This window comes from Phyllobates terribilis, unplaced genomic scaffold (genome assembly GCF_046119375.1).
Source record: "Phyllobates terribilis strain yellow unplaced genomic scaffold, ASM4611937v1 Scaffold_2__4_contigs__length_985480577, whole genome shotgun sequence".
Classification (NCBI taxonomy): domain Eukaryota; kingdom Metazoa; phylum Chordata; class Amphibia; order Anura; family Dendrobatidae; genus Phyllobates; species Phyllobates terribilis.
The window spans coordinates 362,944,102-362,965,018 of NW_027362762.1; the positions used below are offsets into that span (position 1 = coordinate 362,944,102).

The window sequence follows — 20,917 nt, forward strand, 5'->3', positions numbered from 1 at the left end:
GTATAGCGCACACAGCAACAGCGGTGCCGTCTAACACGCAGCTGCAGCAGTGAGAAAATGGTGGCGACGGGGAAAATGGCTTGGTCTTATAGGGCAAGGACATGTGACATACACTGCCAATCACACATGCCCTTGCTTGTGTGAAAAAAAGCACTTCGCTCCGTGTGTGCGCTGCTGGTAGGCTGACAGATTGCACCTCCCCACTGCAAATGCGGGAAAGAGAAAAAAAAATGGAGATCTTCATTGTTCCTGCAGAGATCCATCCCCTGCCCCTCCCCCCGCCCCGCTGTACACTCAAACTGCGTATTAACATTAATTTTCATCATTACTGAGAAAAAATCCAGTTATGATTTTGGTGCATGAACAGTTATCGAACATAACCTCGAACAGCCGAATTTTTCTCAAATTGTTCGTGTTCGCCGACCGGCTCGAACACCGCCCAAAACAGCTCGAATTTGAGATTGGCGAACAGTTCGAGTAGAACAACGCTCATCTCTAATAACAAGTCCCACACACTGCTAGAAGGCCAAATATTTTTTCAGAGCTAGATGCAGATAAAAATTATTTTTAATTTGCAACCTGATGGAGGTCAGTATAGATGGACTAATAGAACAAGTCCCACACACTGCTAGAAGGCCAAATATTTTTTCAGAGCTAGATGCAGATAAAAATTACTTTGAATTTGCAACCTGATGGAGGTCAGTATAGATGGACTAATAGAACAAGTCCCACACACTACTAGAAGGCCAAATATTTTTTCAGAGCTAGATGCAGATAAAAATTATTTTTAATTTGCAACCTAATGGAGGTCAGTATAGATCAGGGGTCTCAAATTCGGCTGGGTATATGGGCCGCACATGGAAAAAATTTGAATTTGGGGGGCCGCATTCTTTGTTCAATGTGACATTTTTAGTGATACCATTTTTTTTGTATACACCTTTTGAACATTTTTGCCGTGTTTATTTTTTTATGGCTTGGGTCGTTATGGATGTGGCGATAATAAACGTACACTTTTTTGTGTTTACTTTAGTTTACATATAAAACAGCATTTTTAGTGCCCAATATTTTTTCATGCTTTATTTTATTTTTTATTTTTTTTACAATTTTATTTCCCCCAATTGGCCACATACAGTAATATTGTCTTACAATTAGCATCATATAGTAATAATGGAAAACAACTTGTAGTAACGTTCCCCATCCAAGTCCCCATCTTGTACTAATGTGCCCCATCCAGGTCCCCATCCTGTGGCTATGTGCCCCATCCAGGTCCCCATCCTGTGGCAATGTTCCCCATCCAGGTCCCCATCTTGTGGCTCTGGTCCCCATCTTGTGGCTCTGGTCCCCATCTTGTGGCTCTGTGCCCCATCCAGGTCCCCATCCTGTGGCTATGTGCCCCATCCAGGTCCCCATCTTGTGGCTATGTGCCCCATCCAGGTCCTCATCTTGTGGCTATGTGCCCCATCCAGGTCCTCATCTTGTGGCTCTGGTCCCCATCTTGTGGCTCTGTGCCCCATCCAGGTCCCCATCTTGTGGCTATGTGCCCCATCCAGGTCCACATCTTGAGGCTCTGTGCCCCATCCAGGTACCCATCCTGTGGCTATGTGCCCCATCCAGGTCCCCATCCTGTGGCTATGTGCCCCATCCAGGTCCCCTCTTGTGGCTATGTGCCCCATCCAGGTCCCCTCTTGTGGCTATGTGCCCCCTGTGCTGTTCTTCACACACATAAAATAGAAAAAAAAAAGATGATTCTCACCTGTCCTCCGTTCCCTCGGCGTCCTTCCTGCAGATGTGGCCCGCAGGCACCACAGAGTCCGACCCCTTGACGATCCCGACCTGGTCCAGGAGGAGCTGCCGACAGCAGCGCTGCATTGCCGCACAGAGACTGTCTCCCAGCACTGCATTTTCAATGTCAGCCGCCGGCCAATCAGAGGCCAGCAGCTGACATCTGCATATGGCAATGACGTCATACTCGCTGCGCCAACACGCAGATATCAGCTGCTGGCCTCTGATTGGCCAGCGGCTGTCATTGGAAATGCAGTGCTGGGAAACAGTCTCTGTGCGGCAATTCAGCGCTGCTGTCGGCGGCTTCTCCTGGACCAGGTCGGGATCGTCAAGGGGTCTGTGCCTGCGGGCCGCATAAAGCAGCCTCAGGGGCCGCATGCGGCCCGCGGGCCGCGTGTTTGAGACCCCTGGTATAGATGGACTAATAGAACAAGTCCCACACACTGCTAGAAGGCCAAATATTTTTTCAGAGCTAGATGCAGATAAAAATAATTTTTAATTTGCAAAATGGAGGTCAGTATAGATGGACTAATAGAACAAGTCCCACACACTGCTAGAAGGCCAAATATTTTTTCAGAGCTAGATGCATAAAAAAAATTATATTCAATTTGCAACCTGATGGAGGTCAGTATAGATGGACTAATAGAACAAGTCCCATACACAGCTAGAAGCCCAAATATTTTTTCAGAGGTAGATGCAGAAAAAAATTATATTCAGTTTGCAACCTGATGGAGGTCAGTATAGATGGACTAATAGAACAAGTCCCACACACAGCTAGAAGCCCAAATATTTTTTCAGAGGTAGATGCAGAAAAAAATTATATTCAGTTTGCAACCTGATGGAGGTCAGTATAGATGGACTAATAGAACAAGTCCCACACACTGCTAGAAGGCCAAATATTTTTTCAGAGCTAGATGCAGATAAAAATTATTTTTAATTTGCATCCTGATGGAGGTCAGTATAGATGGACTAATAGAACAAGTCCCACACACTGCTAGAAGGCCAAATATTTTTTCAGAGCTAGATGCAGATAAAAATTACTTTGAATTTGCAACCTGATGGAGGTCAGTATAGATGGACTAATAGAACAAGTCCCACACACTGCTAGAAGGCCAAATATTTTTTCAGAGCTAGATGCAGATAAAAATTACTTTGAATTTGCAACCTGATGGAGGTCAGTATAGATGGACTAATAGAACAAGTCCCACACACTACTAGAAGGCCAAATATTTTTTCAGAGCTAGATGCAGATAAAAATTATTTTTAATTTGCAACCTGATGGAGGTCAGTATAGATGGACTAATAGAACAAGTCCCACACACTGCTAGAAGGCCAAATATTTTTTCAGAGCTAGATGCAGATAAAAATAATTTTTAATTTGCAAAATGATGGAGGTCAGTATAGATGGACTAATAGAACAAGTCCCACACACTGCTAGAAGGCCAAATATTTTTTCAGAGCTAGATGCATAAAAAAATTATATTCAATTTGCAACCTGATGGAGGTCAGTATAGATGGACTAATAGAACAAGTCCCATACACAGCTAGAAGCCCAAATATTTTTTCAGAGGTAGATGCAGAAAAAAATTATATTCAGTTTGCAACCTGATGGAGGTCAGTATAGATGGACTAATAGAACAAGTCCCACACACAGCTAGAAGCCCAAATATTTTTTCAGAGGTAGATGCAGAAAAAAATTATATTCAGTTTGCAACCTGATGGAGGTCAGTATAGATGGACTAATAGAACAAGTCCCACACACTGCTAGAAGGCCAAATATTTTTTCAGAGCTAGATGCAGATAAAAATTATTTTTAATTTGCAACCTGATGGAGGTCAGTATAGAAGGACTAATAGAACAAGTCCCACACACTGCTAGAAGGCTAAATATTTTTTCAGAGCTTGATGCAGAAAAATATTATATTCAATTTGCAACCTGATGGAGGTCAGTATAGATGGACTAATAGAACAAGTCCCACACACTGCTAGAAGGCCAAATATTTTTTCAGAGCTAGATGCAGATAAAAATTATTTTTAATTTGCAACCTGATGGAGGTGAGTATAGATGGACTAATAGAACAAGTCCCACACAGAGCTAGAAGCCCAAATATTTTTTCAGAGGTAGATACAGAAAAAAGTTATATTCAGTTTGCAACCTGATGGAGGTCAGTATAGATGGACTAATAGAACAAGTCCCACACACTGCTAGAAGGCCAAATATTTTTTCAGAGGTAGATGCAGAAAATAATTATGTTCAGTTTGCAACCTGATGGAGGTCAGTATAGATGGACTAATAGAACAAGTCCCACACACTGCTAGAAGGCCAAATATTTTTTCAGAGCTAGATGCAGATAAAAATTATTTTTAATTTGCAACCTGATGGAGGTGAGTATAGATGGACTAATAGAACAAGTCCCACACAGAGCTAGAAGCCCAAATATTTTTTCAGAGGTAGATGCAGAAAAAAGTTATATTCAGTTTGCAACCTGATGGAGGTCAGTATAGATGGACTAATAGAACAAGTCCCACACACTGCTAGAAGGCCAAATATTTTTTCAGAGCTAGATGCAGATAAAAATTACTTTTAATTTGCAACCTGATGGAGGTCAGTATAGATGGACTAATAGAACAAGTCCCACACACTGCTAGAAGGCCAAATATTTTTTCAGAGCTAGATGCAGATAAAAATTATTTTTAATTTGCAACCTGATGGAGGTCAGTATAGATGGACTAATAGAACAAGTCCCACACACTGCTAGAAGGCCAAATATTTTTTCAGAGCTAGATGCAGATAAAAATAATTTTTAATTTGCAAAATGGAGGTCAGTATAGATGGACTAATAGAACAAGTCCCACACACAGCTAGAAGCCCGAATATTTTTTCAGAGGTAGATGCAGAAAAAAATTATATTCAGTTTGCAACCTGATGGAGGTCAGTATAGAAGGACTAATAGAACAAGTCCCACACACTGCTAGAAGGCTAAATATTTTTTCAGAGCTTGATGCAAAAAATATTATATTCAATTTGCAACCTGATGGAGGTCAGTATAGATGGACTAATAGAACAAGTCCCACACACTGCTAGAAGGCCAAATATTTTTTCAGAGCTAGATGCAGATAAAAATTATTTTTAATTTGCAACCTGATGGAGGTGAGTATAGATGGACTAATAGAACAAGTCCCACACAGAGCTAGAAGCCCAAATATTTTTTCAGAGGTAGATGCAGAAAAAAGTTATATTCAGTTTGCAACCTGATGGAGGTCAGTATAGATGGACTAATAGAACAAGTCCCACACACTGCTAGAAGGCCAAATATTTTTTCAGAGGTAGATGCAGAAAAAAATTATGTTCAGTTTGCAACCTGATGGAGGTCAGTATAGAAGGACTAATAGAACAAGTCCCACACACTGCTAGAAGGCTAAATATTTTTTCAGAGCTTGATGCAGAAAAATATTATATTCAATTTGCAACCTGATGGAGGTCAGTATAGATGGACTAATAGAACAAGTCCCACACACTGCTAGAAGGCCAAATATTTTTTCAGAGCTAGATGCAGATAAAAATTATTTTTAATTTGCAACCTGATGGAGGTGAGTATAGATGGACTAATAGAACAAGTCCCACACAGAGCTAGAAGCCCAAATATTTTTTCAGAGGTAGATGCAGAAAAAAGTTATATTCAGTTTGCAACCTGATGGAGGCCAGTATAGATGGACTAGTAGAACAAGTCCCACACACTGCTAGAAGGCCAAATATTTTTTCAGAGCTAGATGCAGATAAAAATTATTTTTAATTTGCAACCTGATGGAGGTGAGTATAGATGGACTAATAGAACAAGTCCCACACAGAGCTAGAAGCCCAAATATTTTTTCAGAGGTAGATGCAGAAAAAAGTTATATTCAGTTTGCAACCTGATGGAGGTCAGTATAGATGGACTAATAGAACAAGTCCCACACACTGCTAGAAGGCCAAATATTTTTTCAGAGCTAGATGCAGATAAAAATTACTTTTAATTTGCAACCTGATGGAGGTCAGTATAGATGGACTAATAGAACAAGTCCCACACACTGCTAGAAGGCCAAATATTTTTTCAGAGCTAGATGCAGATAAAAATTACTTTGAATTTGCAACCTGATGGAGGTCAGTATAGATGGACTAGTAGAACAAGTCCCACACACTGCTAGAAGGCCAAATATTTTTTCAGAGCTAGATGCAGATAAAAATTATTTTTAATTTGCAACCTGATGGAGGTCAGTATAGATGGACTAATAGAATAAGTCCCACACACTGCTAGAGGGCCAAATATTTTTTCAGAGCTAGATGCAGATAAAAATTATTTTTCATTTGCAACCTGATGGAGGTCAGTATAGATGGACTAATAGAACAAGTCCCACACACTGCTAGAAGGCCAAATATTTTTTCAGAGGTAAATGCAGAAAAAAATTATATTCAATTTGCAACCTGATGGAGGTCAGTATAGATGGACTAATAGAACAAGTCCCACACACAGCTAGAAGCCCAAATATTTTTTCAGAGGTAGATGCAGAAAAAAATTATATTCAGTTTGCAACCTGATGGAGGTCAGTATAGAAGGACTAATAGAACAAGTCCCACACACTGCTAGAAGGCTAAATATTTTTTCAGAGCTAGATGCAGAAAAATATTATGTTCAATTTGCAACCTGATGGAGGTCAGTATAGATGGACTAATAGAACAAGTCCCACACACAGCTAGAAGCCCAAATATTTTTTCAGAGGTAGATGCAGAAAAAAATTATGTTCAGTTTGCAACCTGATGGAGGTCAGTATAGATGGACTAATAGAACAATTCCCACACACTGCTAGAAGGCCAAATATTTTTTCAGAGCTAGATGCCGATAAAAATTATTTTTAATTTGCAACCTGATGGAGATCAGTATAGATGGACTAATAGAACAAGTCCCACACACTGCTAGAAGGCCAAATATTTTTTCAGAGCTAGATGCAGAAAAAAATTATATTCAATTTGCAACCTTATGGAGGTCAGTATAGATGGACTAATAGAATGATGCTATGCCCAAAAGGTTTTACTTCACTAGGTGCAGTAAAAAAATTGGTATTCTATACACAGGTGGTGTAGCTTGCAACACAGATAGGCTACTCCACTGACTAACACACTGCAATAGGCCAAAAAGGTTTAGCTTTGCTAGATTTAGCCAAATGCTGTGAAAAAAAACTTGCACAGCACTGGCACAGACCTGCCTGGCAAAAACTGATAGGAACTGATGTAACTTAGTCCTGAAAAGGACTGCTATTACAATTAGTCTTTACTCCCAAGCTATCTGTAGATAGATCTATTTAAGAGCACAGACCTACCTTATAAAAGTCGTAGGAAATGATGTAACCTAGTCCTTAAAAGGACTGCAATCACAACTATTCCCTACTCCCAAGCTATCTGTAGATTTGTGCGAAAATTGGCTTGAAATTAACAAGGTATAGCGCACACAGCAACAGCGGTGCCGTCTAACATGCAGCTGCAGCAGTGAGAAAATGGTGGCGACTGGGAAAATGGCTGGGTCTTATAGGGCAAGGACATGTGACATACACTGCCAATGACACATGTCCTTGCTTGTGTGAAAAAAAGCACTTCGCTCCGTGTGTGCGCTGCTGATAGGCTGACAGATTGCACCTCCCCACTGTAAATGCTGGAAAGAGAAAAAAAAATGGAGATGTTCATTATTCCTGCAGAGATCCATCCCCTGCCCCTCCCCCCGCCCCGCTGTACACTCAAACTGCGTATTAACATTAATTTTCATGATTTTGGTGCACCAACAGTTATCGAACATAACCTCGAACAGCCGAATTTTTTTCAAATCGTTCGTGTTCGCCGAACGGCTCGAACACCGCCCAAAACAGCTCGAATTTGAGATTGGTGAACAGTTTGAGTCGAACAACGCTCATCTCTAGTCAAGGGAGCATTCGGGTCACACCATAAGTTTGTCCCCTTTTATGCCCATATCAGCCATCGATGCAGATTTGTTATGTGCAGCATGAGATGGTGCATTATCATGCATGAAAATGATCTTGCTGCGGAACACACGGTTCTTCTTCTTGAACCATGGCAGGAAGTGCTGTTTGAGAAACTCCACATACATTATGGAGTTCATCTTTACCCCTTCAGGGATCCTAAAGGGGCCGACAATCTCTCTCCCCATGATTCCAGCCCAAAACATTACTCCTCCTCCTCCTTGTTGGCGCCGTAGCCATGTTTGCATGGGGTGTCCATCAACCAGCCAGCCTCCACTCCATCCATCTGGACCATCGAGCGTTGCACGGCACTCATCGGTGAACAACAGTTTTGAAGTCAGTCTTCATGTATTGTTTGGTCCACTGGAGCCGTTTCTGCTTGTGTACAGTGGATAGAGGAAGTCGACAGGATAGCTTACGCACAGCTGCTAACCTCTGAAGGACCCTGCATCTTGTTGTTCGGGGGACGTTGGAGGCACCAGCAGCTTCAAAAACTTGTCTGCTGCTATGACAAGGCTTTTTTGCCGCTGCTCTTTTAACCTGACTTAATTGCCTGTAGGAAAGAGTCCTCAATTTTCCCTTATCAGCACGCACACTTGTGTACTGTGAATCAGCTACATACTTCTTGATTGTGCGATGATCAGGATGAAGTGTATTGGCAATGTTGATTGTAGTCATGCCTTGACCTAAACACTCCACAATTTGTTGCTTCTCAGCAGCCTACACATCCTTTTTCTTTCCCATTTTGGCAGAAAATGTAGGCTGCTTAATAATGTGGGACAGCCTTCTTAAGTAGTCTTGCCTTTCATTGGACACACCTGCCAAACTAATTAGCACAGGTGTCTGCAATTGCTTACAGTGATATAAAGAGCCCTGACACACATCACCATCAATGAGTTTAACTGACAAACAAACAAATTCTTACCTTATCACTCCTAAACACTTTTTGCATAATAATTTGGAACACAGTGTACATGTGCTTTTCCACAAAACACCAGTGGTTCACGTAGTGAATTTTACAGTTCTAACTTGCCAACCGTGTTCTGTATGGAGTTGTTCAATAAAAGGCCCAAAATTAAGATAACATTGATGGGAGAGGTCTCTATGAATACAAATTCCTAAATATTTGATACCCTGTGAGGGCCAGGCAAAGGGAAAGTTGGACTGGATGGAATCCTGTATGGATTTGGGGAGGGAAACATCGAGGGCCTCAGACTTCGCTGCTTTGATTTTAAAATTTGACCATGTAACAAAGTGATCTATTTCAGCCATAACAGCAGGGATGGATATATGTGATTGAGTGATATATACTAGGACATCATCAGCAAATGCAGAGCACTTGTACTCAGTGCCTCCCACCCCAATCCACCTAATATTGGGGTTATGGCGAATTGATGAGAGCAGGTGCTCCGTCACTAGGATGTAGTCTCCGTGGCGGCGACCCGGTTCCGTGGCTCAGGGCGGTCAAACCAGTGGCGGAACTATTTATGTGGTTTTGATGTTTAAATGTCCGACTACGCCACCCGTGGATAGCAGTTAGAGTGAACCGCTGCTTCAGGGCAGACCGCTGAGGCTGGTGTTGTGGGTGCAGCAGAGCGTAGTATAACTCCCCACTTGAGGAGTATAGCCTCAGGGCAGTGTATGCGGAGGATGGGGGTGATGGTGCAGGGCAGCAGCAGTAACGACACGGAGTCAGTGATGCAGTCCAGGGCCTTTATTCACAGTTCTTATTATCCAGACCACTTCTGCAGGTAACGGCTGCCCACGTCATACTGTGCTCACCAGGTGAGGGGCTCGGCCAACTCCCAGATAACTTTGGAGCGCTTCACAGGACCCCCTTTGTGTGTCCTTTCTCTGGCCTTTCTTACCCCACCAGTGACCACGCTTTTGTCCGGCTGCCTCGGGCCTCCTCTTAGTAAATTTGGCGCCAGTTTCCCTGACCCTATGTGGTGCCTTCCTAGCGGGTGTAGCGAGGGGCTGCGCCACATAAAATGTCACAGCCTCCGGTTTCTAGCTGAGGGTCGTTTCCCGCCTCCACTAATTTCGGGGACCGGTCTCCACCTTTGGCCTGACCCCTCCACGCAGGTGGATTCGGGCGTGCGGTGGCGACTCGCCCGTCCGCACCCCTGGGATCCCTTCGTCCCTCGTTCCTGGAGCCTTCTCCGCTCCTCTTCCTTCTCCCTCTTCCTGGCCTGGGCCTCTGTTACTAGGCCCACCTCTGGAGCAGAGCTCATGCAGAGCCCGTGCTCCCTGTCACTTCTGCTCAGACTTCTCTGCACTGAACTAAGATGGTGCCCACCTTTTATACTCCCTTCTCAATGCACCCAGGAACTGCTTCCTCCCTGCTCCGGCACTACAGGGTTCCCCTTCCTCGGTGTTCCCTCCCCCCACTCCAGCCAGGGACAGGGACTGTCGTGCCCATCTCAGGGACATATTGGTCGCCCTGCCCCACGGCAATATGGTGTAATGCATGCAGATGTCGGGGTCCTGATCCACACTCCATCCTTACCTGAGAGTGAGATATCACATCTCTGGGTGAGGTGCAATACCTCTGTAGCAACCGAGCCCTCGGGGTGCTACAGTTCCATTTATCTTCAGCCTAGGTGACGTATTGTGATACAGGGCCGTGATTTTGGCTATAAAAGGGTCCCCTAGACCCCTACCCCAAGCTTTTTAAGAGAATAATATATGGTGTGCCAGAAGACTCTATGGAATGCTTTCTCAGCATCCAACGAGAGTATTTAATTACACATTTTTAACTGCATCTAGCCCAGGAAATACTTTGTGCCTAGTAGCAGTGTCTGCTAGTCAGCTTATTATCCCAGCTGTTAAGCAAGCTACACCACCTGTAGTTTGGACACTTAATTTTTTCAAAGGAAATGCTTCGGGCCCCCGGGATACTCAGTGAAGAGCATCGGGAGGCACCCCAAGGCACAGGGGCTGGGACTGGCGGTAGGACGCCTTGCGGTGGACCACCAAGCTCGATCCTTATAAAAGCTTTTTAACTGCAGCAGCTTTAGTGGACGCTACTGGAGCTGGAATTCCCGCAGCTGCTGGCATCAGACTTGCCCTCCAATAGATCCTTGTAAAAGGATTTAAAGTGTACTCATTCAAATTAGAGAGACAATTTAAATGAAAAAGCTTAGACCTGCCTCCACCGCAGGGGGGCTCGCTTGACCCACCAGCGGATAGGCACCAGTATTGGGAGAGCAGAGATGGCCGTCAGGGTCCACCGCAGCTCTGGCACAAACACGGCGACACGGAGGTCGCACGGGCAGGAACGGACTGGCCGTGTCGGCTTCGCACTTTTTTGGTTTTAGAAGGGCATGACATGCCTATATCTGTTTCTCCCCCTCCTTTTACTCCTCCACCTCTTTTCTTTTCGCATGGCTATATGTACTTGTTACTTTTCCATGTGTTAGTTGTGTCTTCTGAGCAGTTTGTCAGCTTTTGGACACCTTTGAAGTGTTTTCTATGTGTTTTCTATGTGTTGCTATGTGTTTTTGTTTGCCTGCCATTGGTCTTAACGGTGTTCGAAGGTGTTCGTCGAACAGTTCGACGAACAGTTCGTCGAACATACGGGTGTTCGACGAACCGAACCGAACTCGAACACTATGGGGGTGGCTCAACACTACTTATATGTTACTGACTTGCGTTACGATGAGCTCACAGGACTGGCGAAGGGACAGAAGCACTCACTCCTGTGTTACATCAGGCAGGGAAACAGCCCTGCTGTTTCGTCTGTATACTCACTTATCATAAGTGACTTTTGTTTCCCCCCTGGCCTGGAGCTTTTGTATGTTGTTACCATGAACTGGAGCAACTATGCATGATGCATTACACAGTCTATAGCAGGAACATATTTATATTTCTCAAGACAATAACATTTTTTAACACATTCATATGTGGAACTTATTATTATTACAAGATCTATTGATTAAAATGTACAATCTACTTTGTTCATGGGAAAACCAATTTTAAGTTACAGTAAATTCTCAAGGCAAAAAAAAAATTAGGGTTTGCACACTTTTGCATGCATATCTGTTTTCTCACAATGCATCTATGTTGGGGGGGGGGTCTTTCTTATCTCCAGAAAAAGAGCAGAGTTTTTGCATAGATGTCCGAGCTAGTGAATGCCCCAGCCACATGGCTTTCACTCATAAATATAGCAGCTATTTCCTGATGTATGAAATTCATGACTTCAGATAGTTAAGAGAGGAATACTTCTGGCCAAAAAGTGCACTTTGCTTTGATGGGGTTGCCACATCAGGAAAGCCCCTTTTCCATATGCCCTGTTAGGCAATAGGGATAACATTAAGGGGTCATCTACTAGGGAAAATGGGAAGCTGCAGTGTGCTGTGACGTCTTGCAGTTGTAATACCAAAATAATAACTTATTTTGTATAAATATCAATATCTGGATACTTACATGCACATATTTTTTATCTAGGTGACGTACCACCCACAAGATGGATTATGAACTTCGATAAAGACCTTTTAGATGGGCTTGTTCTCGCTGCTCTGGTGGCAGCATATTGTCCATATCTTGTGAGTACCAATTTTTACATAGCCGGCACAGTTTGTCCTTTCCTTTGTAGGACATTGTAATACTAATATTTTATTTGTTTTCAGATTTCCACACACTTTATAAGTATGTACACCAACCCAGAGACCCCGGAGCAGTGCCTGCACAATTGCCTGGTTCTAGTCAATGCATTGCGGGCTGTAAGTCTTAACATCGATATACAGGTGATTTTCTTAATTCATTTCCACAATATATTAATCCTCTTTGTTGTTGGGATTGTCAGTGATTTAGATTCCAGGGTTGTTTTTTGTTCTGCTTCACAAGATTACGCTGATTGCTATCGAAAAACGACTGCACAGAGGTATTTTACAGAGCTCCAAGGAAACCGTCTGACCCCCTTGCCCACATTACTAAAATGTGAATACTGAACGATCCAGCAATGCTAATTTCTCCAGATGCTGGAAAAACACTGGACTGAAAGAATTAGTTCTACATAAGTCGTGCTTCATAACCATTTGTCTTCCTTCCCTTACATTTTACTGGTATATTTTCTGCTTCATACACTAGTCCCATGGCAAATATTAAAGTAAATCTATCACCATATTATGCTGCTTTCCTAAGGGACGCACATTTTAATTACATTTATGCTGGGCTATTAGAATGCCCACCTCTTCCTGCCTGCTACCCGCCCCGTCTGACCATTGACTAACTCCCGTTGTGTATCTCTATACTTAACAGCTGTAAAACAGTTGCCAAAGGCCTAGTCATGCCATCTTGGGTGCCAGCATTTGAGTGCCAGCCAAGGAATTTTACAGGATATTGGAGCAGAGTCCAGTGAATCTTTTTGTGCAACTCTGCATTGCACCAAGACAGCTCGATGTGATGTCAGACCTGCATTATAATAATAATTGCAACTATCAAGTGAGATCAGATAGGCGTCCTGTTTCTTATACCTCCATTTATTGACATTCATATAGATTAATAATAGCAATAAATATTCTAACAGTAATAATAATTACTTAAATTCATGTTACAGCAGCATACTTTCAATGACGACTATCTTGGAATTATATTTGACTTAGATCTTTTCTTTACTTCCTGTATCCAGTCTCTGGCTCGTAGATGCTACCTGCATCTCAAAAACATCTCCAAAATCCAGCATTTTCTTAAAAGGGTTGTCCGGTATAAATTGATAAGTCTGTAGTCGTTCTCTGTAGTTGCTTCTAAGCCTGGACCGGAGGGTACGTCTGTGTTATGCATACTCTCGGCCAGGGCCCTACTAGTGGGCGCGGCCTTGCTCCATACACTTGAGAGAGGCCGCACCCACGAGTTGGGCTCTGGCAGGGAATATGCATAACGCATACATCATCGCCGTTCCTGACATAGAAACCGGTGAATCCCCGCAGCACAGTGTCTGCGCTGGGGGATTCAGAGTGACTGCAGACTTATCAATTTAGATCGGACAATCCCTTTAACTTTGAGATTGTAAAAACATTACTGTCACTCTCTTTTACTTTTGTCTGGACTACAGCGATTCTCTATAAATCCGTTTCCCTTTTACTAAGCCCTCCAACACTTATCTGTCCCGAATGCAGCAGCCAGGCCCATATTTCTTTCCAGCCACTACATCAACACCTCCACAAAGTGCATGCAAGTCATTGCGCTGTTTACCCATCCACTACAGTGTGCAAAATAAATTTAACACACTCATCCTCAAAGCTCCCTAAAGTTCTTCATCTGTCTATTTCCTTCTTCATCTCTGTCTATCACCCTACCTGCACTGCCTGTTCTGCTAATGATTTAAGACTACCTTCATCTACAAATCATAACCTCCCACTCCCATCACCAAGACTTTTCTCATGCTGCATCGGTTCTCTGGAATGCACTGCCTCAAACAATCCAGTTCACTCTCAAAATAAAATTTTCCTCAGAATCTTATTTTATTACATGTTCCCAAACCCTCCATGCACTCAGTAACACTTTGTTACAAAACAAGATACCTTTTGTATCCTGCCTTTTTTATTGTAAGTTTTCGGTCAGAGCGCTCACTCCTCTTGTTTACGTTGTAGAATTATGTGTTACTCTATAGCATCTTTATTGTTTGCACATGTCCCTTCTGAGATGTAAAGTGCTGCAGAATGACCGTATATAAGTAAAGTTATTCTTACTAACTCCTTACTTAGTGCCATACATGAGAAAAGGGGCCCCACAGTATAACATTTTTGTTCTATGCGTTGCCTCACTTTTATGGTCAAGAATGGCCAGCATTTGTTTACCCATCTAACTAACCAGCTTTTGTAGACGTTGCCATCTAACTAACCAGCTTTGTAGACGGTACCATCTAATTAACCAGCTTTTGTAGATGTTACCATCTAACTAACCAGTTTTTGTAGACGTTAACATCTAACTAATCAGCTTTTGTAGACGTTACCATCTAACTAACCAGATTTTGTAGAAGTTATGTAGGTTGATGAAAGCCACCCATATATAAGGTCTCCATTGATGCTTAAAAATAAAAATTACATCTTCAATAGATCAAAGGTAAAAAGTCACAAATAGCTCAAAGTGGGTAAAAGAAAAGATGCCATACTCATCTCACTAATACCCAATACCCCATTTTGACAATGACCAGGTCCTCCATTGTCTTCAAAATGGTCCCATTTTGACACACTAAAATGCTAGGAAATGCCCGCACAGCCCTATCATTGGCCAAACTGGAGACCCGTTTCAGCCAATGACTTGCTAAGTGTAATTTCCTAGCATTTCCCCTGCTGAGACTAGATCAGGAAGTAGAGACTTCGGGGGGCCTAGCCAGCATTGGAACGGGAGGGGCCGGGATTGAAAAAAAGAAGCAATGCTCAAATTCAACAATCTACTCAGAGCCGTCGGTTAAAAAAAACAACTAATTTTTAAACCATTGTCATTTTGTTTGAATATAAAGTGATTTTTACACTAATATCTGTAAATTTCATACATTCATATTTATCATTATACCCATAATATCTTTATCTTATTGTTATAGAAAGCAGTAGACATTTCGGGTAGGTTACGATTTTGATTTAGAATTGACGCTCCATATATTCTACAGGTAGATACAGTGGGCAATTTATTTGGCTGTTACTAATAGTCCACTTACATTTTATCTTGTAGGCCACAGACATATGTGATCCCAATCCAGTGACAATGCTAATGCTGTGTGTATATCTGCATGAAAAACTTCCTTTCTATGTGCCTAAGAAAACAATTACATTTGATGGAGCTCTTCACCAAACGATTTCACGCCAGGTAGCTAAGAGTCTATTGTTAAGGCATTTTCTGTATGTTTACATAACCATTTCCTAACTGCACCATTATTTGACTGCTCGCAGAGCAAAATCTTTTAGTTTCAAGTCAATATTCTGAGTAATGGTCAGTAATGTAAATGGACAATTATTGTGATAAGGGCAGAAGCTATAAGAAATACAGAGGAATCTGAATAAAATTGCATATGGAGCCTGCTGCTACTTGCTGGGTTTTACAGGTCCCGCTATCACTTAGGATACCACGTACAAAAGAAAGGAAGCACTTGTCCGACGTAACCCAATTGTGGATCAAAATTCTCCTTATTCAGATTAGGACTGATCCAGACATATGACTCTTTTCTTTTAGATGTGGATTGTCTGCTGATCTCTCAAGACCTCCAGTAAGCAGTGCACGGCCGTATATACAGTAACGTTCAAAAGTTTGGGGTCATTTAGAAATTTCATTATTTTTGAAAGAAAAGCACATTTTTTTCAATGAAGCTAACAAAGGAATCAGAAATACACTCTATACACTGTTAATGTGGTAAATGACTATTCTAGCTGCAAACGTCTTGTTTTTATTGCAATATCTACATAGGTGTATAGAGGCCCATTTCAAACAACCACCACTCCAGTGTTTTAATGGTACATTGTGTTTGCTAACTGTGTAAGAAGCCTAATGGATGTTTAGAAAACCCTAGAGAACCCTTGCACAGTATGTTAGCCCAGCTGAAAACAGTTTGGCTGATTTGAGAAGCTATAAAATTGATCTTTCTTTGAGCTAGTTGAGAATCTGGAGCATTACATTTGTTTGTTCTATGAAACTCTCAAAATGGCCAGAAAAAGAGAACTTTCATGTGAAACTCGACAGTCTATTCTTGTTCTTAGAAATGAACGCTATTCCATGCGAGAAATTGCCAAGAAACTGAAGATTTCCTACAATGGTGTGTACTACTCCCTTCAGAGGAGAGCACAAACAAACTCTAACCAGAGTAGAAAGAGAAGTGGGAGGCCCCACTGCACAACTGAGCAACAAGACAAGTACATTAGAGTCTCTAGTTTGAGAAATCGACGCCTCACAGCTCCTCACCTGGCAGCTTTATTAAATAGTACACGCAAAACGCTAGTGTCAACGTCTACAGTGAAGAGGCGACTCCGGGATGCTGGCCTTCAGGGCAAATTGGCAAAGAAAAAGCCATATCTGAGACTGACTAATAAAAGGAAAATATTAATATGGGCAAAAGAACACAGACATTAGACAGAGGAAGATTGGAAAAAAGTTTTATGGACAGACGAATCAAAGTTTGAGGTGTTTGGATCACACAGAAGAACATTGCCTGCGCCATCTGTCAAGCATGGTGGAGGTAATGTGATTGTCTGGGGTTGCTTTGGTGCTGGTAAAGTGGGAGATTTGTACAAGGTAAATGGGATTTTGAATAAGAAAGGCTATCACTCCATTTTGCAACGCCATGCCATACCCTGTGGACAGCACTTGATTGGAGCCAATTTCATCCTACAACAGGACAATGACCCAAAGCACACCTCCAAATTATGCATGAACTATTTAGGGAAGAAGCAGGCAGCTGGTATTCTATCTGTAATGGAGTGGCCAGCGCAGTCACCAGATCTCAACCCCATTGAGCTGTTGTGGGAGCAGCTTGACCGTATGGTACGCAAAAAGTGCCCATTAAGCCAATCCAACTTGTGGAGGGGCTTCAGGAAGCATGGGGTGAAATTTCTCAAGATTACCTCAGCAAATTAACAGCTAGAATGCCAAAGGTCTGCAATGCTGTAATTGCTGCAAAGGGAGCATTCTTTGACGAAAGCAAAGTTTGAAGGAGAAAATTATTCTTTCAAATAAAAATCATTATTTCTAACCTTGTCAATGTCTGGATTATATTTTCTATTCATTTTGCAACTCATTTGATAAATAAAAGTATGAGTTTTCATGGAAAACACAAAATTGCCTGGATGACCCCAAACTTTTGAACGGTAGTGTATGTGCTGTAATATAGTGTTGTGACAGTATAGTCACCTAACACCTAGAGGTGAGCCCTACAACCACTGATTTTACTTAGCATAAAATATTAAAAATACACCAATCTATTAATTTTGTAGTCCTAGCATTCACTATCACAAGATAAAAGCCAATATTATAAGTAGTGTTGAGCCACCCCCGTAGTGTTCGGGTTCGGTTCGGTTCGTCGAACACCGGGATGTTCGAGGAACTGTTCGTCGAACTGTTCGTCGAACACCTTAGAACACCGTCGAACACCGTTAAAACCAATGGCAGGCAAACAAAAACACATAGGAACACATAGAAAACACCTTCAAAGGTGTCCAAAAGCTCACAAACTGCTCAGAAGACGCTTTCTTTAAAAAAGCCGGCCGGCAATTCAGCAGCGGCATACACCGGTACCCAACAATTTAGATATGAAGGAATAGAGCATCACACATAGATTAGATAGATAGAAACATGTCAGTCACATATATATGAAGTACAGTGACAGTGTTGCTTACTGTACTTGTCATTTAGTGTAAAGGATTTATTAAAAAATATAATAGTGTTTTCGTGCACCGTCTCTTTAAAAAAGCCGGCCGGCAATTCAGCAGCGGTACCCGACAATTTATAACAGACAGAATAGAGCTTCACACATAGATTAGATAGATAGAAACATGTCAGTCACATATATATGAAGTACTGTGACAGTGTTGCTTACTGTACTTGTCATTTACTGCAAAGGATTTATTAAAAAAAATAATAGTGTTTTCATGCACTGTCTCTTTAAAAAAGCCGGCTGGCAATTCAGCATCTGTACCCGACAATTTAGAATAGAAGGAATAGAGAATCACACATAGATTAGATAGATAGAAACATGTCAGCCACATATATACGAAGTACAGTGACAGTGTTGCTTACTGTAATTGTCATTTAGTGTAAAGGATTTATTAAAAAAAATAATAGTGTTTTCATGCACCGTCTCTTTAAAAAAGCCGGCGGGCAATTCAGCATCTGTACCCGACAATTTATAACAGACAGAATAGAGCTTCACACATAGATTAGATAGATAGAAACATGTCAGTCACATATATAATAAGTACAGTGATAGTGTTGGTTACTGTACTTGTCATTTAGTATTAAAATAAAGGATTTATTATTAAAAAAAATTGGCGTGGGGTTCCCCGTAATTTTAGTCTCTAGCGGAGGTTAAGCAGACAGCTGGGGCAGATGTTTGAAGCCTGGGAAGGGGGTAATACCCACGGAGCTTCCCAGGCTACTAATATCAGCCCCCAGCTGAATACCTAGCCTTTACTAGCTATTAAAATGGAGGACCCCCCCCCAAAAAATGACGTGGGGTCCCCCCTAATTTAATAGCTAGCAAAGGCTAGGCAGACAGCTGGGGGCTGATATTAATAGCCCAGGAAGGGAGCCATGAATATTGGCCCCCTCCCAGGCTAGAAACACCAGCCGTCAGCCGCCCCAGAAATGGCGCATCCATAGGATGCGCCAATTCTGGCACTTAGCCTCGCTCTTCCACGCTGCCCTGGTGCGGTGGCAGGGGGTAATAGGGTTGGGGTTGATGTCAGCTTATAATGCCAGCTGACATCAAGCCCAGGTTAGTAATGGAGAGGTGTCTATAAGACACCCCCATTACTAACCCCATAGTCAAAGTTAAAAAAAAAAACACAAACACCCAGAATAAAGTCCTTTAATTGAAATAAAGACACAATTCTTAATTGTTCTAAATTAAACCATACTTACCATCACGCCCATTCCAGCTGAAGCCAACGATCTCCTGCAATAAAAGAAAAATAATAAAGCAACCTCATCCTTACCTTTCCATGGTTCCCAGGACAGCTTCAGCTCTGCTACATCGAGATGACAGGCTGGGCCGCAGCAGAACGCTGCCATCCAGCTTGCCATGCCGCACACACTGAGAAGCGCAGGCATGCTTGCGCTCCTCAGTGTCTGACTGTGACGGCATCCAGATGAGCTGAGGTCATGTCCAATGAACTCGGCTCACCTCATGTACGTCACTGACAGCGTGGGAAAATTCTCCTGCACTCAGCGCTTCATCGTGAGAATTTTCCCACGCTGTCAGTGACGTGCATGAGGTGCGCCGAGTTCATTGGACATGACCTCGGCTCATCTGGATGCCGTCACAGCCAGACACTGAGTAGCGCAAGCATGCCTGCGCTTCTCAGTGTCTGCGGGATGACAGGCTGGATGGCAGCGTTCTGCTGCGGTCCAGCCTCTCATCTCGATGTAGCAGAGCTGAAGCTGTCGTGGGAGCCATGGAAAGGTAAGGATGATGTTGCTTTATTATTTTACTTTTATTGCAGGAGATCATTGGCTTCAGCTGGAATGGGCGTGGCGGTAAGTATGGTTTAATTTAGAACAATAAAGAATTGTGTGTTTATTTCAATTAAAGTACTTTTTTCTGGGTGTTTGTGTTTTTTTTAAATACTTTACTAGAAATTCATGGTGGTCATGTCTAATATTGGCGTGACCCCATGAATTTCGGGCTTAAATTAAACCATACTTACCGTCACGCCCATTCCAGCTGAAGCCAATGTCTTCTGCAATAAAAGTAAAATAATTAAGCAACCTCATCCTTACCTTTCCATGGTTCCCACGAGTTCCTAAGGATGCGCCATTTCTGGGGCTGCTGACGGCTGGTGTTTCTAGCCTGGGAGGGGGCCAATATTCATGGAACCCTTCCTGGGCTATTAATATCAGCCCCCAGCTGTCTGCCTAGCCTTTGCTAGCTATTAAAATAGGGGGGACCCCACGCCATTTTTTTGGGGGGTCCCCCATTTTAATAGCTAGTAAAGGCTAGGTATTCCGCTGGGGGCTGATATTAGTAGCCTGGGAAGCTCCGTGGGTATTACCCCCTTCCCAGGCTTCAAACATCTGCCCCAGCCGTCTGGTTAACCTCCGCTAGAGCCTAAAATTATGGGGATCCCCACGCCAATTTTTTTTTTAAATAAATCCTTTATTTTAACACTAAATGACTAGTACAGTAATCAACACTGTCACTGTACTTCATATATATGTGACTGACATGTTTCTATCTATCTAATCTATGTGTGATTCTCTATTCCTTCTATTCTAAATTGTCGGGTACAGATGCTGAATTGCCGGCCGGCTTTTTTAAAGAGACGGTGCATGAAAACACTATTATTTTTTTAAATAAATCCTTTACACTAAATGACAAGTACAGTAAGCAACACTGTCACTGTACTTCATATATATGTGACTGACATGTTTCTATCTATCTAATCTATGTGTGATTCTCTATTCCTTCTATTCTAAATTGTCGG

The 20,917-nt window shown here is 42.4% G+C and overlaps 1 protein-coding gene across 2 annotated transcripts in view; it reads left to right on the plus strand.

The window, feature by feature from the left end:
- CFAP47 (cilia and flagella associated protein 47) overlaps positions 1-20,917 on the plus strand; it is a 1,117,227-nt gene that overhangs the window by 401,518 nt on the left and 694,792 nt on the right. For both annotated transcript variants that reach the window (XM_073664712.1, XM_073664711.1), the window contains exons 35-37: positions 12,237-12,334; positions 12,419-12,535; positions 15,462-15,596. In XM_073664712.1, coding sequence (XP_073520813.1) covers positions 12,237-12,334; positions 12,419-12,535; positions 15,462-15,596 — 350 coding nt within the window. The remainder of the gene's footprint in view (positions 1-12,236; positions 12,335-12,418; positions 12,536-15,461; positions 15,597-20,917) is intronic.